The sequence below is a fragment of the Magallana gigas genome, chromosome 1, assembly GCF_963853765.1.
Source record: "Magallana gigas chromosome 1, xbMagGiga1.1, whole genome shotgun sequence".
Lineage (NCBI taxonomy): Eukaryota > Metazoa > Mollusca > Bivalvia > Ostreida > Ostreidae > Magallana > Magallana gigas.
Window position 1 is genome coordinate 10,620,895 of NC_088853.1, and position 16,695 is coordinate 10,637,589.

Here is a 16,695-nt window from a genome sequence, read left to right on the forward strand (position 1 = left end):
ATGATAAATAACATGACTAGTACATGAAAGCACGCCTCATAGCTAATCATAGACATGTAAAATGTATGTCTATCATAAAGATAACAGGAACAGAGTAGTCCACAATGAGTTCATTCTACCCAGTAATCAATAGTTTTGTCCATGTCAACACTTGTTCTAAATCGTGATCGCTGTTCATGAACAATCTGTTGAGTAGGTGGTGGGGGGATTGGTGCAAGGTGAGATGAAACTCTCCTGGGGTCATCCTGCTCTATAACCATCTTCTGGTTCATACCAATGGCATCATCCAGGCGTTTAAGGATAATCTTCCGCATCATCTCAGGCACATATGAATACTGTTTTGGTTCTTTACATGTTGTGACTGACCATCTACTACTTTTCTTCTGAAAAACTCTCTGGTACCTTAAATAAGAGAGAATATTACTTAATGAATTTCTATTCAATACAATAAACAAATGATCCACTATGCAAGGCATACCTCCTCATTACATGAAATGGTTTTTAAATGCATTGTATTATACAAGCACATGAAGTTTCCTCTCCATTTTAAGGAAAATTTCCTTGAACAATGCAAGTTAAGTCAAGAGAACTCGTTCTTTAATTTGTTTGCCTACAAGTTTTTGTATTATAAGTTCAAAGTAGTAAAGGGCTGATGCAACAACTTCTTTCTTTATTTCTACTCCTAGTCCACAGCCTTTATGCGAACAAGTTTTCTGTATGTTTGCTGTAGCTAAATTCAGCAGCTGGTTGTAATATATCAAGAAAGGTTGATCATTCATAAAGCCTTGTATCTCTTCATTGGTTTTGATGCGATGACAACCAGAACTTTGACTAAAATCAACTTCTGTAGTCTCGATTTCCTCATCACTTATGCATTCGTCATCTTCATCATCATCAGTAGCAGCAGTGGTGTCAAGTCCTTCTCTATTTGATAAGAAAATGCATTGTTTTGAAATATAATTTGTATCTACAATTATTATATTTTACAAAACTATTTTGGCCCCTTATTGACCCTCCCCCCCCCCCCCCACCTTGCCAATCACCTGTAAGCAGAGAAATCTTAGTTTACATCTCTTCACTACTTATAAACACCAGACCCTTATATCTCAAGTAGTAAATAACTACTTGCTAAATTGAAAATGAGAGTAATTTATTTTCTTTTTTGGCTACAAACTTTATGGGATTGTATCACCCACATATGGAGTAAAAATTCATATTATGTACCTTAGAGTGATGTTAAAACTTGGTTCATAATCATCATCCTCTACATCATCATCTGTCATTTCCACCTCAGTCACATCAATGGTCAAACTATATGGGAATAAAACCAAATTACTAAAAATGTATTATTTTTATATGCATAGGCATTATAAAATATAGTTCTTTGAATTTCTGATATCAGATTAATTTATTATTTACTGTGTAAAAAAAAACAAAAAACAAAAACAATATGACTAACTCAAAAGGGTTTATGAAACTGTTTGACTCCTTCACAATGGGACATCGACAGCTTTTTTTTCATTTCTTCTATTCCAGACATGTATACATCTGACTTACTGAAATATAGAAGGCATTCTTTTTTAATTACCACACAGCATAAAAAAGTCTGAATTCACAGTGACTTTTAAGGATTTCTCTGCTTGGTCAGTTGAAAAAACTATTATTTCCTATGTCGTTTGTAATGCGAGAAATGATTGGTTAACAAGCTAGGTGTAAATTTCCGAGCACCTGCTGAAGCCGCGGGTGTAAATAAAATGTGACGTCACAATGCAATTCTTGCTTTAATCAAGTGCACCTATTATAGATCTTTGTGCAAAATAATGTAACATGCAATGATGTAAATGAATAAATAATTTGTCAAAATACCTAATATATCTTAACATTCTATTGGTAAGAATAAATGATTTTCAGCACAATTTCAATTAATATTAATTGATTTCCAAGTTGCAAAGCACTAGTAAAACTATATATAATTTCAAAATTTGTATAACAGGAAATAAATTCGTTATTCAGGTCCAATCAAGGGTGTACGGGGATTTACCCTTGGGTTGTATTCCATACACCCTTCGTCCGGCGAACACAAGCCAGGGTATATCCCCGTCCATTCTTGATAAGACCTGGATAACTAATAGTATCATTGTGTACTTTGACAAACGATACTGGCATATGACCAATTCTCACCAGGGACCAATCCGCATTGCCAATGCATTTTTACATCATTATTAACAGTCATAAAATTATATACAAAAATGAAGAAAAAATGCGCTTGCAAGAATTTGTGCACTGTATTATTATTTAGTATTCATTTCTTTTGCTCTTTATATTAATTTTTTTAGGGGTGGGTGGGGGTGGATCATGGATAAATAATGGTTCAATTGGAAAAACTTATATTTGAGAGGGAAAAGGACTGAAATCCTTACCCAGACTCTAGCTATCTGGCTGCAGAAATATTATATTACTTAGTTCATGCATTTATGGAATATCTGTAGTGAAAATGTTTTTATATATATATCGTCTGTTGTCTTCCACATAATGTAAGGTAAGACATCAGGTATTTTTACTATGTATGTTTTGTAGTTTCTCTGCTACACAACATATCAATGAGACATTGCATATCAAAATGTTTACATAAAAACTTTGAGAAATTTGCAGAATAAATATATACTCAGTTATTTCCGCCTCTGAAGAAGTAATTCTTGACACATCACACTTGTATGGAAAAGACGATGGTCCTGGGGTAGAGGTAATAGGTGCACCCGCTGGACTCATGGGCTCGACTGTAGATCCTTTGGGAGAACCGAAGCAGTCTTTTCTATACAGTTCATACCTATATAATAAACATAAAGCATAACTAGTGTGCAATATAAATCGATGACAAAACAACTGCGATATCGTTTTTCAAAGTCCAATTCAATTCTATCATTACAATGTTTTTTCGGTATGACATCTACCCCTTGGGGTACCCCATAACTAACATTATCGATAGAGATGCTTCGGAAAGGAATTAAGACATCATAGATTGCATGCATGTTTTTCTCTGCCTAGATTAAAATTTGTTAATGAAATAATCTGTATAATATCGTGAATTATCACACTTTACTCAAAATTTAATACTCACTTGTCCAGTAAAACTTTCGCGACATCTCCATGGCTCTCGAGCTTCAGAGTGTCTTTCAACCCCTTCCAACGTTCAAACTGGACGCCGATATTTACTCGCGCCTTATTATAAGACGCCTGAATGTTTTGCCGATTTCGTTTTCTGACTGAATCTGTGAGAACACGTTTTCGTCCGCGAGTTGACATACCCGTGTCGGCCATGTCTTCTGCTATATAAAGCAATCCACGCATGCGTTATTGAGGCTGTCAAATGAGTTCACAAAAGGTCATATGAATACGAACGGACTTTAATTCAATTTTTGTCTACCAGACAAAAATTCAAGTCACTTGCCTATACTGACCAAGTTCGTCAAAACTATCGATTGGGACATAACAGAAATTGTATTTTGTTACAAAATTTATCATTCTAAAGTATTATTTCGCTGAATAAAAACTTTTAAAAATATTCCAAAATCGTAGCTACTACCCGTTTAAACTTTGTCATACAATGACTACAGTAGTATCCGGTCTAATCTTTGAAGCTATGTTATTTTTATTCAATTATTGTTTGTTGAACAAGGAACAAACTTATCAACAATAAGTGTGTTTCACCACCACCCCCCCCCCCCCACCCCCCCCCCCCCCCCCCCCGCCCCCGCCCCCCATCAACCTCCTTTTCAAGAACTTAGACCTGGATTTCCCAAAAATTACTACAGTAAATTATAAACATCCAACACATGTATAAGTTAATGGTGAAAATAATCAATATCAGAGCAATACCTTGCGTTAGCATCGCCCAGCTGGTAAAAACATTCACCCGAATCACCGAAGAGAGGACGCAACTAATCACCGGAAATATTGACTTTGTATGCTGTCAATGCTGAAAAAGAAAAACGTGACAGATTTCTTTTTCTGGATTTAATTAATAATTTTAATAATTACGTTACATTAAGAGTTAACGTTTGTAAATTGTATAATGTGTGAAAGATTCATTGTTCGTCTTGTTTACCAACCAAGCATTCATATATTAGGCACCACTTTTGGCCCTTATTGGAACCTGCTCTTTAAAAATAAGAGAGAAAACATTGAAACTTTTGAATCTGGATAATTCCGTCAAGAAACTGTCACCGAAAAAATCAAATATTAAAGCTATCCATCCAAAAATTCGATTTGTTTCGCATTTGGGAACGATCTTACGAATGGAGAAAAATGTGGTATAAAATGATACGTTCCACAAAGTTTTGCAAAATACATCATTAAAATAACAAAGAAATCAAGCGTAATCTGCATTTAGGAATTCGACACATTCTCATGAATATTGATGAAGGAAGTGCGTAAACATTTTCATTGCGCATGTCCTCGGGAAATCAAGATGGAAGAAGAGGTAGGTTGTTTAGTTGTTATGAATGCTTTATAAATCTAATTTAGATATCACTCCTTATAATGCACGTTAAAAAGTTAAAGGTTATCATAAGTGTAAAACGTATGTCGTTTACAATATCTTTACTATATACTGTAGCTCTTGAATGTGTATGTACGATCTATATATAGGGGAAAATATGGGGCACCTTAAGGGATTAAATAGACTTCTTCGCTTGTTTGGTCTCGTTCGCACTCAGTATAACGAATCGATATATGCTGTACGAAAATTAATAATTTTATTTTTCTTTTAGTAAGCATCATATATATGATCAGCAAAATATTTTTTTTTGGTATTTAACAGCCGTTAAAAACAGTAAACAGCTGATAAAGCATTTATTGTATGGAATTAATAAGCAGTAAATTACTGAGTAATCCATTCACACCCAGATCTTGAATTGTGTAGGCAAGTCCTAGTGAAAGTCCAGTAAGAAGTTAAAGACCAAGAAAAGAACAAAAATGTGACAGCGACTCCAGCTTAACCCAGTGCAACGTGGAACGGGAAGAGGCAAGGGGAGAGGGAGAGGAAGCCATCCGGAAGAGGAACAAGAGGTGGTCACTCAGGCAGACGAGGACTCCATAGAGGATATTTAGCAGCTCCGGCTCTTCAGGAGAGACAAAGGAATTTTCAAGTACGTATAATTTGCGGTAGCAGTGACTTTTCTGGTTCAAATAACGTGGGAATTGCAGATCATGGGACACGAGATACTCATATAATATTTATATAAATATTTTTACAGGATTTCAATCTTCTTGTTATGGGTGAATTGGTCCTCCAAATTGCCCAGATGTATAGGCAAGATGTGCCTGCTTTGCCACAGGAAGGTTACAACAAGGGCAAGCGTCATGCTGCATACCTTCAATTCATCCTGTGGCATCATGGATGCCTTGGTATAGGTGTGAGGCGAATCATACCAAGCTGCTTCGTTTGGACAATTAGAGACAAATATCCAGACCAATATGGACAATATGTTGGATTTTTTCCATCTCGACTAGGGTTAAGTGATGGATGCTCCTTAAGAAATTAACTACATATCACATTGTCTATGAGCAAATAAAACGAAATTCATTTGATTTGTTACTTTCTTTTTATGATTTTAGTAACTCTATTGACATGCTGAACCATAATTACTATAGATTACAGATTAATGTCAATAAATATCAGTTGTACCCACTGAAGGTCGGTAACAAGGGGGGGGGGGGGGGGGGGAGGAGGGGGTCGATTGCTAACCTCCCTCCAGCTGAAACGTCTTGCGTCTAAAGAATGGTTTGTCCCTTATCACTCTAGAAGGTGATTTAACTATAGAACTAGAGGTCCATGGGCCAAATCGCTCACCTGAGCAACAATAATATATATTGTAAAATCCCAACGTTACGCTCAAACAAACAAAATAAGTATTTGAGAGCAAACTGCTTAGGAAAGCATGGCAGTGTATTTGTCATTGACAGAACCCCCAACTTGGATCCTGTTACGTTACGGCCATGACTTTCAAACCAAAAGCAATTATTCAACGATATTGATATTCAAGACTAAACCAGCAAAATGTATCATTAACTACAATGAAGACCTAGGATGTCGTTATACCCACTGAAGGTCGGTAACAAGGGAGGGGGGGGGAGGGGGTCGATTGCTAACCTCCCTCCAGCTGAAACGTCTTGCGTCTAAAGAATGGTTTGTCCCTTATCACTCTAGAAGGTGATTTAACTATAGAACTAGAGGTCAATGGGCCAAATCGCTCACCTGAGCAACAATATATATTGTAAAATCCCAACATTACGCTCAAACAATCAAAATAAGTATTTGAGAGCAAACTGCTTAGGAAAGCATGGCAGTGTATTTGTCATTGACAGAACCCCCAACTTGGATCCTGTTGCGTTACGGCCATGACTTTCAAACCAAAGCAATTATTCAACGAGAGACAAAGGGCAAACCAATAATGCTGGGTCCAATGATGCTTCATTATGAAAGTGATTTAGAGACATACACCACTTCTTGGTACATATTTGTCAAAAATACGATACCTATCAGATACCATTGGAAGTGATGAAAAATTCAAGTTGTCTATCCAATTTTCCAAATTTTTAAAAAGTTAATCAACATTTGCAATATTTACAACGGAAAAACAAGTTTTATTCAACAAGTTTTTAATGACCAAGAAAGAGAACAACCATGAAAAATTTGAGTCTTCCAAATTTTGTTTTAATTTTATAATACCAATCGCACAGATTTCCATTTTTCTTAAAAAATATATATTGTATTTTTAATCAGCTGTTCAAGTTGACATCTCACAGAGTCCAAAGACATCCAATATTGGTACTCAATGCAACAGAGATTTGGAAGAGTTTGATTTCTCGAGACGGCCAAAATACCTTAAACTGAAGAATGAAGTAAATGTATATCAAAATAATGACTTTGCCAAGCGGATCTCCATCATATGAATGAGCCAAACAAAGATGCAGATTATGTGCCAAAACTTTCAGACGACCTTTTCATAGTTGATGGGTATATTACTTATTAGCTGCAATAATGTAGCCCTCTCCCGATTTTTTTTTTTTTTGGGAGAGGGCTACAACTCCATAGGATCTCCGTAATGGTGCAAGTGAATCACTCCCGCAACGATATCTCCGTAATGGTGCAAGTGAATCACTCCCGCAACGATTTCGTCTCAAATCGTACATAAATGACAATAACATTTGCATTTCTTACCTAAACTCAAACATTGTAGATAATATAATATTGTATGATACATAAATTAATCCAAAAAAATGAAGTATAGTCCATATATCGGTTATTTTTCGTGTATGTCAACAACGAAAGTTTAATTTGTCCACTATGTTTACTGACCTTGACCGGTTTTATTTTGGGACAGCCAATGAGAATTCAGGAGCGGATCTTGAACTGAATCTAGGAATTCCCCTATTTGAAACATAATTAACGCGGTAAATATGAATTTTCCATTATATACCATTTCCTTAAATGATGGTTTAGTGATATAACGAGGTAAGATCGATTATTTACACTGACATTCACGTTATCAAGCCAATCAAAACTCCAAGCGTACATCACATAAAATCACGCGAGAACTGTCATGGCTGCTGAAAAAGACGACTGGTAAACATGCTGATGTGATTTACCTGGTTTTGATTCACTAGTATATACGGTTAGTTTGTTCAACCTGAATTAAAAAAAAAAACATTTTATCTAAAGAAAGTCAAATATAAAATCGATCTTTTCAGATCGAAGTCAGCCGCATTAAAAAAATAATTTTGCACCATTACGGAGATGCTGTGGAATTGTAGCCCTCTCCAGTACATCAGCTATAAAAAATCGGAGAGTGCTACATTATTGCAGCTAATTACTTATATGAACTTAAATTGTAATATACCGGTGTATCTTAATATGAATCTGTAATATTTTTAAAATAACAGATAAATGAATTATTTCAGTCCTAAGGGAGGAACAAGGATGTGGAATGAAAGGAAATTCATTGTCTTTGAATCCAATCTTCTAAAGTTATTTCGAAACTGCCCATCTTGTTCATCTGTAATCCTATTTTTCATTTCCAAAAATATCGGGTTTTATGGTTCAAGTTGAACAAGAATGTGGCACATGTGGACATCATAGGACATGGAATAGTCAACCAATGACAGGGTCGATTCCATCAGGAAATCTTCTCTTATCAGCAGCTATTTTATTTAATTTTTGTAAGGAAATATCGAACATGTGTATTGAACCTTTTGTTTTAATTAAAGGATTATTACCATCAAAGGCGCTAAGATTTATGGAACAACTGCGTGTCCAGACAATAACATCAAATAATTTCTTTCAACACCAGAAACACTATCTTCACTCATCAGTGTTTTGAACATTTTTCAAGTAAATTCCTTTAGAAAGTTGGAAGAGAGTGGCAGATCTTTAACTGTTGAGGGGATGGCCGAGCAGATACTCCTGGAAACTCTGCAAAGTTTGGAAGCTACGCTTTACTTGATATGGACCTGCCCCTGTCTCTGGTCAGAAGCATTATTCATGTTCAGGAAAGGGGGGTTAAAATAAAGAAAATAGTTATGGACAGATAGTAAAAAAAAATCCGAGAGGAGTTGCCAGAATTAGTCCATCACTTTGATGTATGGCATGTTGCAAAATGTAATTAAATGATTAGTTGATAAAGATAGGTCTATGGTGCGGTTCCAGAATTTTTTTTGGGGGGGGGGGGGCGGCATATTCTTGGTAATTTTTTAATGCAAACTTCAACATTGGATCAGAAGCACATTGTTACCGGGTTTTTTTGCATTGCTTTTTAAAAGTTAAATTCTTTCAACTATACTGTCTCATTTTATTATGTAGCTTTCAAGCTTACATGCTTTTATATGATATGTGTACATTTCCAAAAAAAAATCGAATTGATATAATAATTGAATTTCAAGTGATATCTATATACATGTTCTAGATCGAAGAAAAGACTGACAATATCTTAAAATTTAAAAGAGTCTTAAATTTGCACGTTCAGCTTACAAATTAATAATCAGCAGCAAAAATTGAAATTCATTTCTGATAAGATAGCCTAATTGATACAAGCATACCTACATTAAATAGTTATGTTTATTCAGGCAAGTTTATTGGAAACTATTACTTGTATGAAATAAGTACTAACGCCAGACAAACAAAAAATTGAGTAAACAGAAAATTTTTAGGTGGTATAACACATCATCACGAAATGACTGACCACTGATCGAAACGACATTTCGTAATTAATTTGCCATGCATGATTAATCAACAAGCAGACTGCAAATTTTTCCGGAAGCATTTTGTTTATCTCCACATTAGGTACATTCATGTGTTTCCGGTCATCATTTTAGAACAAGATTAATTTGATAAAATAACAATGATTATTTCTCAGTGCCATGAGTTCATTAGTGCCCACATTCCAACGATTGCCCTCAGAAATGTTGTCCCTTAGTGACAGTGCCGCTGCGAGAGCCGTGAAAATGGAACACGGGGAACGGAACCAAGCTGAATCAGAGAGTGTCATCCGGATAAAGACCCAGGCAGAGCGATCCGTAAAGGTCTTGGGGGGAGATGTTAAGAATGAAATCATCTGCTCGGACAACATACCATTCAGTTTGGACAGTTTTGGTAATTGGCATTTTATTGTGACAGTATTAAGTAAATTAAAGTGCATGTAATACCAAACAATAATTAATTTCATTAAGATAGAAATAAATGTTAGTTTCTGTTCTTTAACTTTTTGTGATAATTTCATAAACAATCAATCATCATTTTGATTAAGTTAAAAATGCCTTTGAATGATTTATTAAAAATGGAAGAATTCTTTTTTATGGTTTTAATTAAGAAAATCTTGTTTTATTTCAGAGCAATGACTTTCAAATGGCTGCTTGAAAATCCTCCGGGGTGGGTTGCGTTTTTGATTGCCAGGGATGAAACTTAGGGTGTTGGCAATAGATGGCTTCACAAGATGGCCCTCCGAAGATATGTCTATCTATTTGAGGAGAGCAAGGAATTAGTGAGGATGAAAAAAGAAAAACAGAAAAGGACACCTGGTGCGTTCGAACACTAGAATAAGATATGTTTAACATGTTTAATCCTTAGGACTGAAATACATGTATGAAGTTTTTGATACTTCATATTGAAGCTAATTTTTAATTGCATTTTAGGGAATCAGAAGCCAAGTTCAGAGAACAGAACCCTTGATGTTCATGTTGATGACTCAGAACTGATAGCATGCTTAGAAGAAGTGGAAGGCAAAGCTGGCAAAGGTAAGGACAACATGTCAATTACAATACATGTCTTACTCTTTCAGAAAATCTGCTACAAAAATGAGAGGCTATTTATTTTGTCTGTCAACATTTAAAAAGCATAGTGTATTAAAATATAGGATTTGTTATGTTTGTTATAATAGCTTTGATATTAAAATTTATCTTCGGATAACAGAATCTTCCTACATACTTGTCTTCATCAGTAAGTAATGAGGGTAATTTCTATTGTCTGTTATATATTATCAGGTGGGCTTGTTGTACTGTGTGGTTATGGCGAGTAAATATAGAGTGGCTTTATGTGGTGTCTGTCTCCTTTTACATTTGTTTTGCACTTGTAAAATCAATCATAATCACAGTGTAATCCTTCATACATGTAACATCAAAATGTAATCATTTCTGTAAATAGTGTGTCTTTACTTTATGGAAATGTGTCCGATTTTCATTTTATTTTTATTCTATTTTTCTAATTACAATGAGATGTATTTATCTAAGCATTGTTTTTGTTTCTTATACGAAATCATGCTTATAATATGGCCATTATTGTAAATTGTTTAAAATTCTTACATGTTGAATATTAAATCATGTTGTAAATTACATTACAACAGGAATCCCAAAGCCTACGCCAAATCTTGCATCGGCTGTTAGGAGGAAATCATCTACATCTAATTCTACACCTGGTAATATTTTAATACCAAAATACACATCCTAATAAGAAACAATTTTTTTTAATTTCCTGTCTGCAGCAACATTTTAAAACACTTGAATATCAAATATGGATTCACATTTTATTTTAGCAGATTCCGGTTCCTCCAAACCGACTAGTAGTACTTCAGCTGCCATGGTTGAAAGAAATCAGCAGTCAGAGTCAAGTTCATCCACAGGTTAGCCAAATTACTCTAATGTGGTATAAATAGAATTAAAAAATATCTAAAACTTTGAATGTGTATTTTACACTTTAATATCTGAAGATTTCTAAACAACATTTTTAAAAACTTGAATATCAAATATGGATTCACATTTTATTTTAGCAGATTAAAGTTCCTCCAGACCGACTAGTAGTACTTCAGCTGCCATGGTTGGAAGAAATCAGCAGCAAGAGTCAAGTTCATCCACAGGTTAGCCAAATTATTCTAATGTGGTATAAATAGAATTAAAAAATATCTAAAACTTTGAATGTGTATTTTACACGTTAATATCTAAAAATTTCTTATCTGAAGATATGACATGGTGAACATTGGTATGAATGTAATTGCATGTTAAATGATTTTGTTCCAGCACCAGAGTTGGGTAGCCTAGCACTTCCTTCTGGCTGGAAAAAAACGCTTCCTGAAGTTGACCATCAGTGGATATCAGAGACCTTCTTTCATGCTGGGAAGCGAGGTCCCGAATTTGATTTCAGCCGTGTATCAAAGCTATGGCACGATCCACCCCAGCCAAGTATGTCCCCAGCTGTCTTGAACAAGCCCGACCGATACTTTGGACATCGTTTGTTTCTTTGGATGCAACGCCACTTGTTCCATACGCAGTTTTACTGCCCCCATAGTTGTTGTAACGGAATATTGACAAATGCAGGCGTCCATCTGAAAACCAGGCGTGTTGTGGATGTAGAATATGTATACAATATAGCAGCTGAATATCTTAGCTGTTCCAACTGCCATAAGAAGGGTATGCCTTTCAATTTTTTTTTAAATCAGGAATTTAAACCTTATTTGACTTACTGTCAATGAAATAAAGAATGTGATAGGTTATGCCCCCTGTTTGTGTTTGTGATATCAGTAACTGTTTTAAGTTTTATTTTCACAGTTATTAGTTAATAGTTAAAGTGAGGGAGTTCTTAACAAACTGGACAATGCAACAAGGTCCCGCTTTCCTTATCTCGAAGTATGCCTGCGATTTGTACGCCTTCTGAGACAGATAGGACTTGGAAACAGCAGCAGCGCAGTGATGAAACAGGTAAGGGAACAACATGGTGAGTCTTATCTAAAAAATTTACAAATGCACCTATCTCATTGCAGGGACTTTAAGACATCGGCAGAGAGGGGATTCTTTGCTCCGATTCAGTTTAGTGAGCCCCCTCCAGCTGCCGCTGTACCAACACACTGCTGGCTCATGAAGGTCTACCAGATAGATGTCCTGAACCGCGTTGATTACATCAAAGCCCACATGACGTCACAGTTTGGGACCGTCCTCAAGATGGACTCAACAAAGAAAATCACCAACAAGCTTGCCGGTAGGTTTTTAGAGAAGAAAATATATGTTAATGAGTTATATATTGTTGGAGGGAGATAAAGTGAAGTATTTTTTCACATTAATGCATTTAAAAGAAGTTTATCAGATACTTACTACATGTATTATGTGAAATTATGCACGTTCTCAATATTATATTAAAATAGCATTGAATTATGTTCAGGGGATAATGATTGCCATTTATTTGATAGGAAAGGGGAGGAAGACAGCAGTGTGGGCCACAAACATTGGTAATGGGCATGGACAAGTCCTCATGTCTGTCTTGACTGTGGGTGAGGGATCGGGTTTGAAGCAGATGTTGGATGGCCTTGTTACACGGTACAGAAATGCTGGCGTTCCTCCTCCCAAGGCACCCTATGTTGACCGTGACTGCTGCGGAGCTTCATCTGTGCATAAGTACTTGGAGGCCTGGCCCTTTCTTCATATTAGGTGTGTATGATTTCTCTTGCTCTTACATGTATAATATAGCTGATTTCAGGTATATAACTATGAGTCTTACATTTTATTGCCAGTGTTTTTAGGTTAGACATATGGCACTTCATGCGCCGCTTTCCTTATGGCTGCACCACTGATAAGCATCAACTGTACAGTGTGTTCATGGGGAAGTTGAGCCAGTGCATCTTCAAGTGGAATGAGACTGATCTCAAACTTACTAAAGACTGCTAAGCGAACCGAGATGATCCAGCAGTGCATCCAAAATCCCTCGGAGGATGATGTCATAAGACGCTTGTCTACAGCTGAGCTTGCACTCTACTGCAAACGAGTGACCCGCGACACTGCTGAAACAACTAGGCTCATATCCAGCCTGTTACATTGTAGAATCCATAGATGGCCCCAGAGGTTTTAATACCCAGGGAGTGCCTTTGTTTGACAGCAGATCTGGAAGATCCAGGATCCCCCTGGTCTTAGACTCTACACATAGGTCAACACATTGAAGAGAGGCGGCATTGAACTTCCTGTTTACAGATGTGCAAGAGGCTCCACCTCTCTGGAAAGCTTTCATCTCCATATGAACAGGTTTATTCCAGGTGAGAACAGATTCAACACAACTCTTTTTTATTAATATGAACATTTTTTTTATTCAATGTTATAAAGATCAAACACCTATAGGCTATAATTGTCATTGAAATTTATTTATTTGAATATTGTTTATAGGAACCCTGGCAAAGGACATCAATTTCCATGTATTCCTATTGGATGGCCTGTTCAGATGAAATTCTGCCTGGAAGAGTTCAGCAGTAGTTGATGTCCAAGAAGACGCCCCAATGACATACAGTGGACCGCTCAAGAACTCTGTTAACAAGTTGGCAAATGAGGTCTTGGGCAGAGGAATTTTTGACGACTACAAGCCACCTGGAAAATACACTGGTAGGTGAGCTATAGGTATTTTTTAAACAAGAAATCTTACATTTCATTTTATACAATTTTCAACTGAATCTTTCTACCCTCACCAGGAGAGCTGATAGGAATAGAGTACCTCTACTCCCAAACAGGAAAAGGTGTGACTGACTACAGAGGGGCTGTCCGGATACTCGCTGATAATGCCGATGTGGAGGAGGAAAACCCAGAGCATTCTGAAGCAGATGAAGGATTCCATGAACAACAGGAGGAGATGTTGGATCGCACACTGCCTGTAGAGTTTGGTGTGGATCCTACTTCTGCTACTCCTGCCCTCCTTAACATCCCATCTGTAGCTGAGTATAGACAGATGATGGTCCAGTCAGATCCAGGTAATAGGAGCTCTAAATTAAAATAAGAATTAGAAACAATTTATGCATTAATTCATAAGTTTTGGAAAAAAAAAAAGTTTACATGACTGGCTGCAACATTACAGTACCTAATGTCTTTTTCTTTTTAGTTGAGGTATCTACTCATCACCATGAGGCTGAGACAGACAAAAGCAAAGATGCAGACTCTGGTGATGTAAGTGATTGCAGATTAAAAGATATTAGTGACATGAATGACAGCAAAAAATTGAATGATAGTAAAAGTGAAATGTACTTATAACTGATATATATTTACATCTGTGCTTTTTTATAACTTTAATTTTAAAATAACTCTTGAGATTACTTTTAACAGTTTTTATTAATTTTCATAGATTTTTATCTATCACCTTTTTAACATTTAACATTTAAAATACCGTTATAACATTTGAAAAAAAATTATTTAAAGGACACAGTTGGCCCAGACAATGTACCTTGATATTCAAGAGTGCTGGCTTTAGCAGACTTTCTGGTAACCCTTAAAGATAAGGCAGCCATGACTTCATCTGAAGTCCAGAAGCTGAAAGATCTGTGGTTAGCACTCTCAGAGTATGACAGGAAGAGGACAGTGTTCCCTCAGCGATTCTCCACTGCACCTCTCGGACGTTTCTGTAGCAAAAGAAAGAAAGTTGCACCAGGAGTTCAAAGTATTGAGAAGTAATTGCACTTTTGGAAGTATGGGTCCTTTTGTTAAGAATAGGCAGTAACAATATTATGAAACCTGAAAAATCAAAACACTTGATGCTATGTTAAGTTGTACACTAAGTTTTACTGTGTTTTTCATTACAGTTATTCTTGGACCAAACCAAGGTCCAGCACAGTGCCCTAACTGCAATCGATACACAGAGGCCACTGTTGAAAAACTTCTGCAGATCTATCCAAGTGATAGAAGGAGGAAGGGGGAGGAGGTTTTCACAAAATGGTCACTCATCCTGGATGCATATCATACCATCAGGAAGACCATTTTGAACAACCATAGAGCCATGTCAGTTACAGACATCCAACTTCCTCTTTTAAACAGGAAGACTCTCCAACAGTGGTGAGTCGATTGATCCATATTTACATTTGCAAATATGCTTCCTGAATTTGTTGATGTCATCACGATGATTACAGTACGAGCTTATCGCTTGATGTTTGCAATGTTGTTAACATTAAAAACACGGTTATTTTAATAATTCTGATGATTTGTCTTTTTCAAACACAAATATATGTAATAAACAGCAAGTTTAAGGGTTCATTGGGATATGAACTTGGTTAATGGGCTGGTACATGATCAAATCTTCTGGGAAATCCTTGGCTTCACATGATTTGATCACTTGACCAACCAAGTTTATATACTGATGAAATTCTTAACTTTTCTGTTTATTTCATATACATTTAAATAGGTATCTAAATTGCAGATAGTTTCTTTTTTATTAATGATACTAGAATTGAATTCTAATTTTTCAGGTTCAATGAGAAGAGTAAGGCTGAGGAGAAGAAAATCCTAATGCAGGGTCTTGCACTTCCTACACCAAAAATGACAGTAGCCAAGGCACCAGAAGCCTTGCCCAAGCCAACATCTTTGCCAGCAGGAAGCACAGACCCCTTCTCTTTTCATGATCCACCCTCTACAATTGGTATGGCCAAACTCAAGAGCAGACCAAAGAAGACTCCAAAAGCACAAATACCAGCTGTGGCACCTGTTCTTCCTTGCCCGACACCTTCTTGCGATCCTGTCATGAGCTTCCAATTGATCACAACTACAGAAGGCACTGCTTTGTTGATTCCAAATATTCCACACTCTACAAAGCAGTACCAGAAACGAAAACAAGAGCTTGAGTAGCAAGGGCGACCAAAAAGGAAGTATGTCAGGACCTCCACGGTAATCAGGTGTAGCAAGTGAGGTGAGGATATGAAGCCGCCAGATCATTCACAGTATATGGGCTATCAGTATTGTGCTCGCAAAGATAACATATCATTTCAAGAGTGGAGGGATAATCTGCAGAAGGCTGGAGTAGCCAGGAAAAAGAAGACGTAGCAGTAAGTATGATTTTATTCGTGTAAGCCTTAGAGATCTCTAATTATATACATGTATTGTATTGTGTTTTAGACCCATCTGTTCTTCAGTCCGTCCATTACTCCCTTGTTCTTTTTTTTTCACTCTACACAGCTGCAGACTCTGTGAAAATGTGCAGATATATTAAGAACATAATGTAAAGATAAGCATATTACTGTCAATTTCTGACTCCATTATTTTTCTGGGATAATGGAATTTAGACCTTTGTGAATATTACGTAAAGTTAAGATCTGATGCGTTTTGGTTTTTTTTGCATTTATGCCCTTTTATTAATAATAGTGCAAATTGAAATTTACTTTTAAAAACTAGTAATTGGAGAGTGTTGGGTATCTGTGA

General features: G+C 36.3%; 3 protein-coding genes across 3 annotated transcripts; 2 read left to right on the plus strand and 1 right to left on the minus strand.

Moving 5' to 3' along the window:
* LOC136275551 (uncharacterized) lies at positions 1 to 3,595 on the minus strand. Its single transcript, XM_066085084.1, has 6 exons — positions 3,119 to 3,595; positions 2,666 to 2,827; positions 1,460 to 1,510; positions 1,225 to 1,311; positions 611 to 924; positions 1 to 463 (listed from the first exon to the last, which is right to left on the minus strand). Exons 1-6 carry the CDS (start codon positions 3,346 to 3,348, stop codon positions 111 to 113), a joined length of 1,197 nt encoding a protein of 398 aa, XP_065941156.1. The 5' UTR covers positions 3,349 to 3,595; the 3' UTR covers positions 1 to 110.
* A 10,179-nt stretch (positions 3,596 to 13,774) lies between these two features.
* LOC136273126 (uncharacterized) lies at positions 13,775 to 14,578 on the plus strand. The gene is made up of 3 exons (XM_066077191.1): positions 13,775 to 13,905; positions 13,992 to 14,267; positions 14,396 to 14,578. Exons 1-3 carry the CDS (start codon positions 13,803 to 13,805, stop codon positions 14,542 to 14,544), a joined length of 528 nt encoding a protein of 175 aa, XP_065933263.1. The 5' UTR covers positions 13,775 to 13,802; the 3' UTR covers positions 14,545 to 14,578.
* A 218-nt stretch (positions 14,579 to 14,796) lies between these two features.
* LOC136275555 (uncharacterized) lies at positions 14,797 to 16,695 on the plus strand. The gene is made up of 3 exons (XM_066085087.1): positions 14,797 to 14,947; positions 15,090 to 15,339; positions 15,750 to 16,695. Exons 1-3 carry the CDS (start codon positions 14,797 to 14,799, stop codon positions 16,123 to 16,125), a joined length of 777 nt encoding a protein of 258 aa, XP_065941159.1. The 3' UTR covers positions 16,126 to 16,695.

Coding starts and splice junctions, on each gene's coding strand:
- LOC136275551 (XM_066085084.1), bottom strand. CDS start 3,348: ATGCGTGGATTGCTTTATATAGCAGAAGACATGGCCGACACGGGTATG. Junction 1,511..2,665: donor TCAGAGGCGGAAATAACTGA/GTATATATTTAT, acceptor ATGAAAAAAAAG/CTGTCGATGTCCCATTGTGA. Junction 1,312..1,459: donor AGTTTCATAAACCCTTTTGA/GTTAGTCATATT, acceptor ATTCCCATATAG/TTTGACCATTGATGTGACTG.
- LOC136275555 (XM_066085087.1), top strand. CDS start 14,797: ATGACTTCATCTGAAGTCCAGAAGCTGAAAGATCTGTGGTTAGCACTC. Junction 14,948..15,089: donor AGTTGCACCAGGAGTTCAAA/GTATTGAGAAGT, acceptor TTTTCATTACAG/TTATTCTTGGACCAAACCAA. Junction 15,340..15,749: donor AGGAAGACTCTCCAACAGTG/GTGAGTCGATTG, acceptor CTAATTTTTCAG/GTTCAATGAGAAGAGTAAGG.
- LOC136273126 (XM_066077191.1), top strand. CDS start 13,803: ATGACATACAGTGGACCGCTCAAGAACTCTGTTAACAAGTTGGCAAAT. Junction 13,906..13,991: donor GCCACCTGGAAAATACACTG/GTAGGTGAGCTA, acceptor TACCCTCACCAG/GAGAGCTGATAGGAATAGAG. Junction 14,268..14,395: donor GATGGTCCAGTCAGATCCAG/GTAATAGGAGCT, acceptor TTTTCTTTTTAG/TTGAGGTATCTACTCATCAC.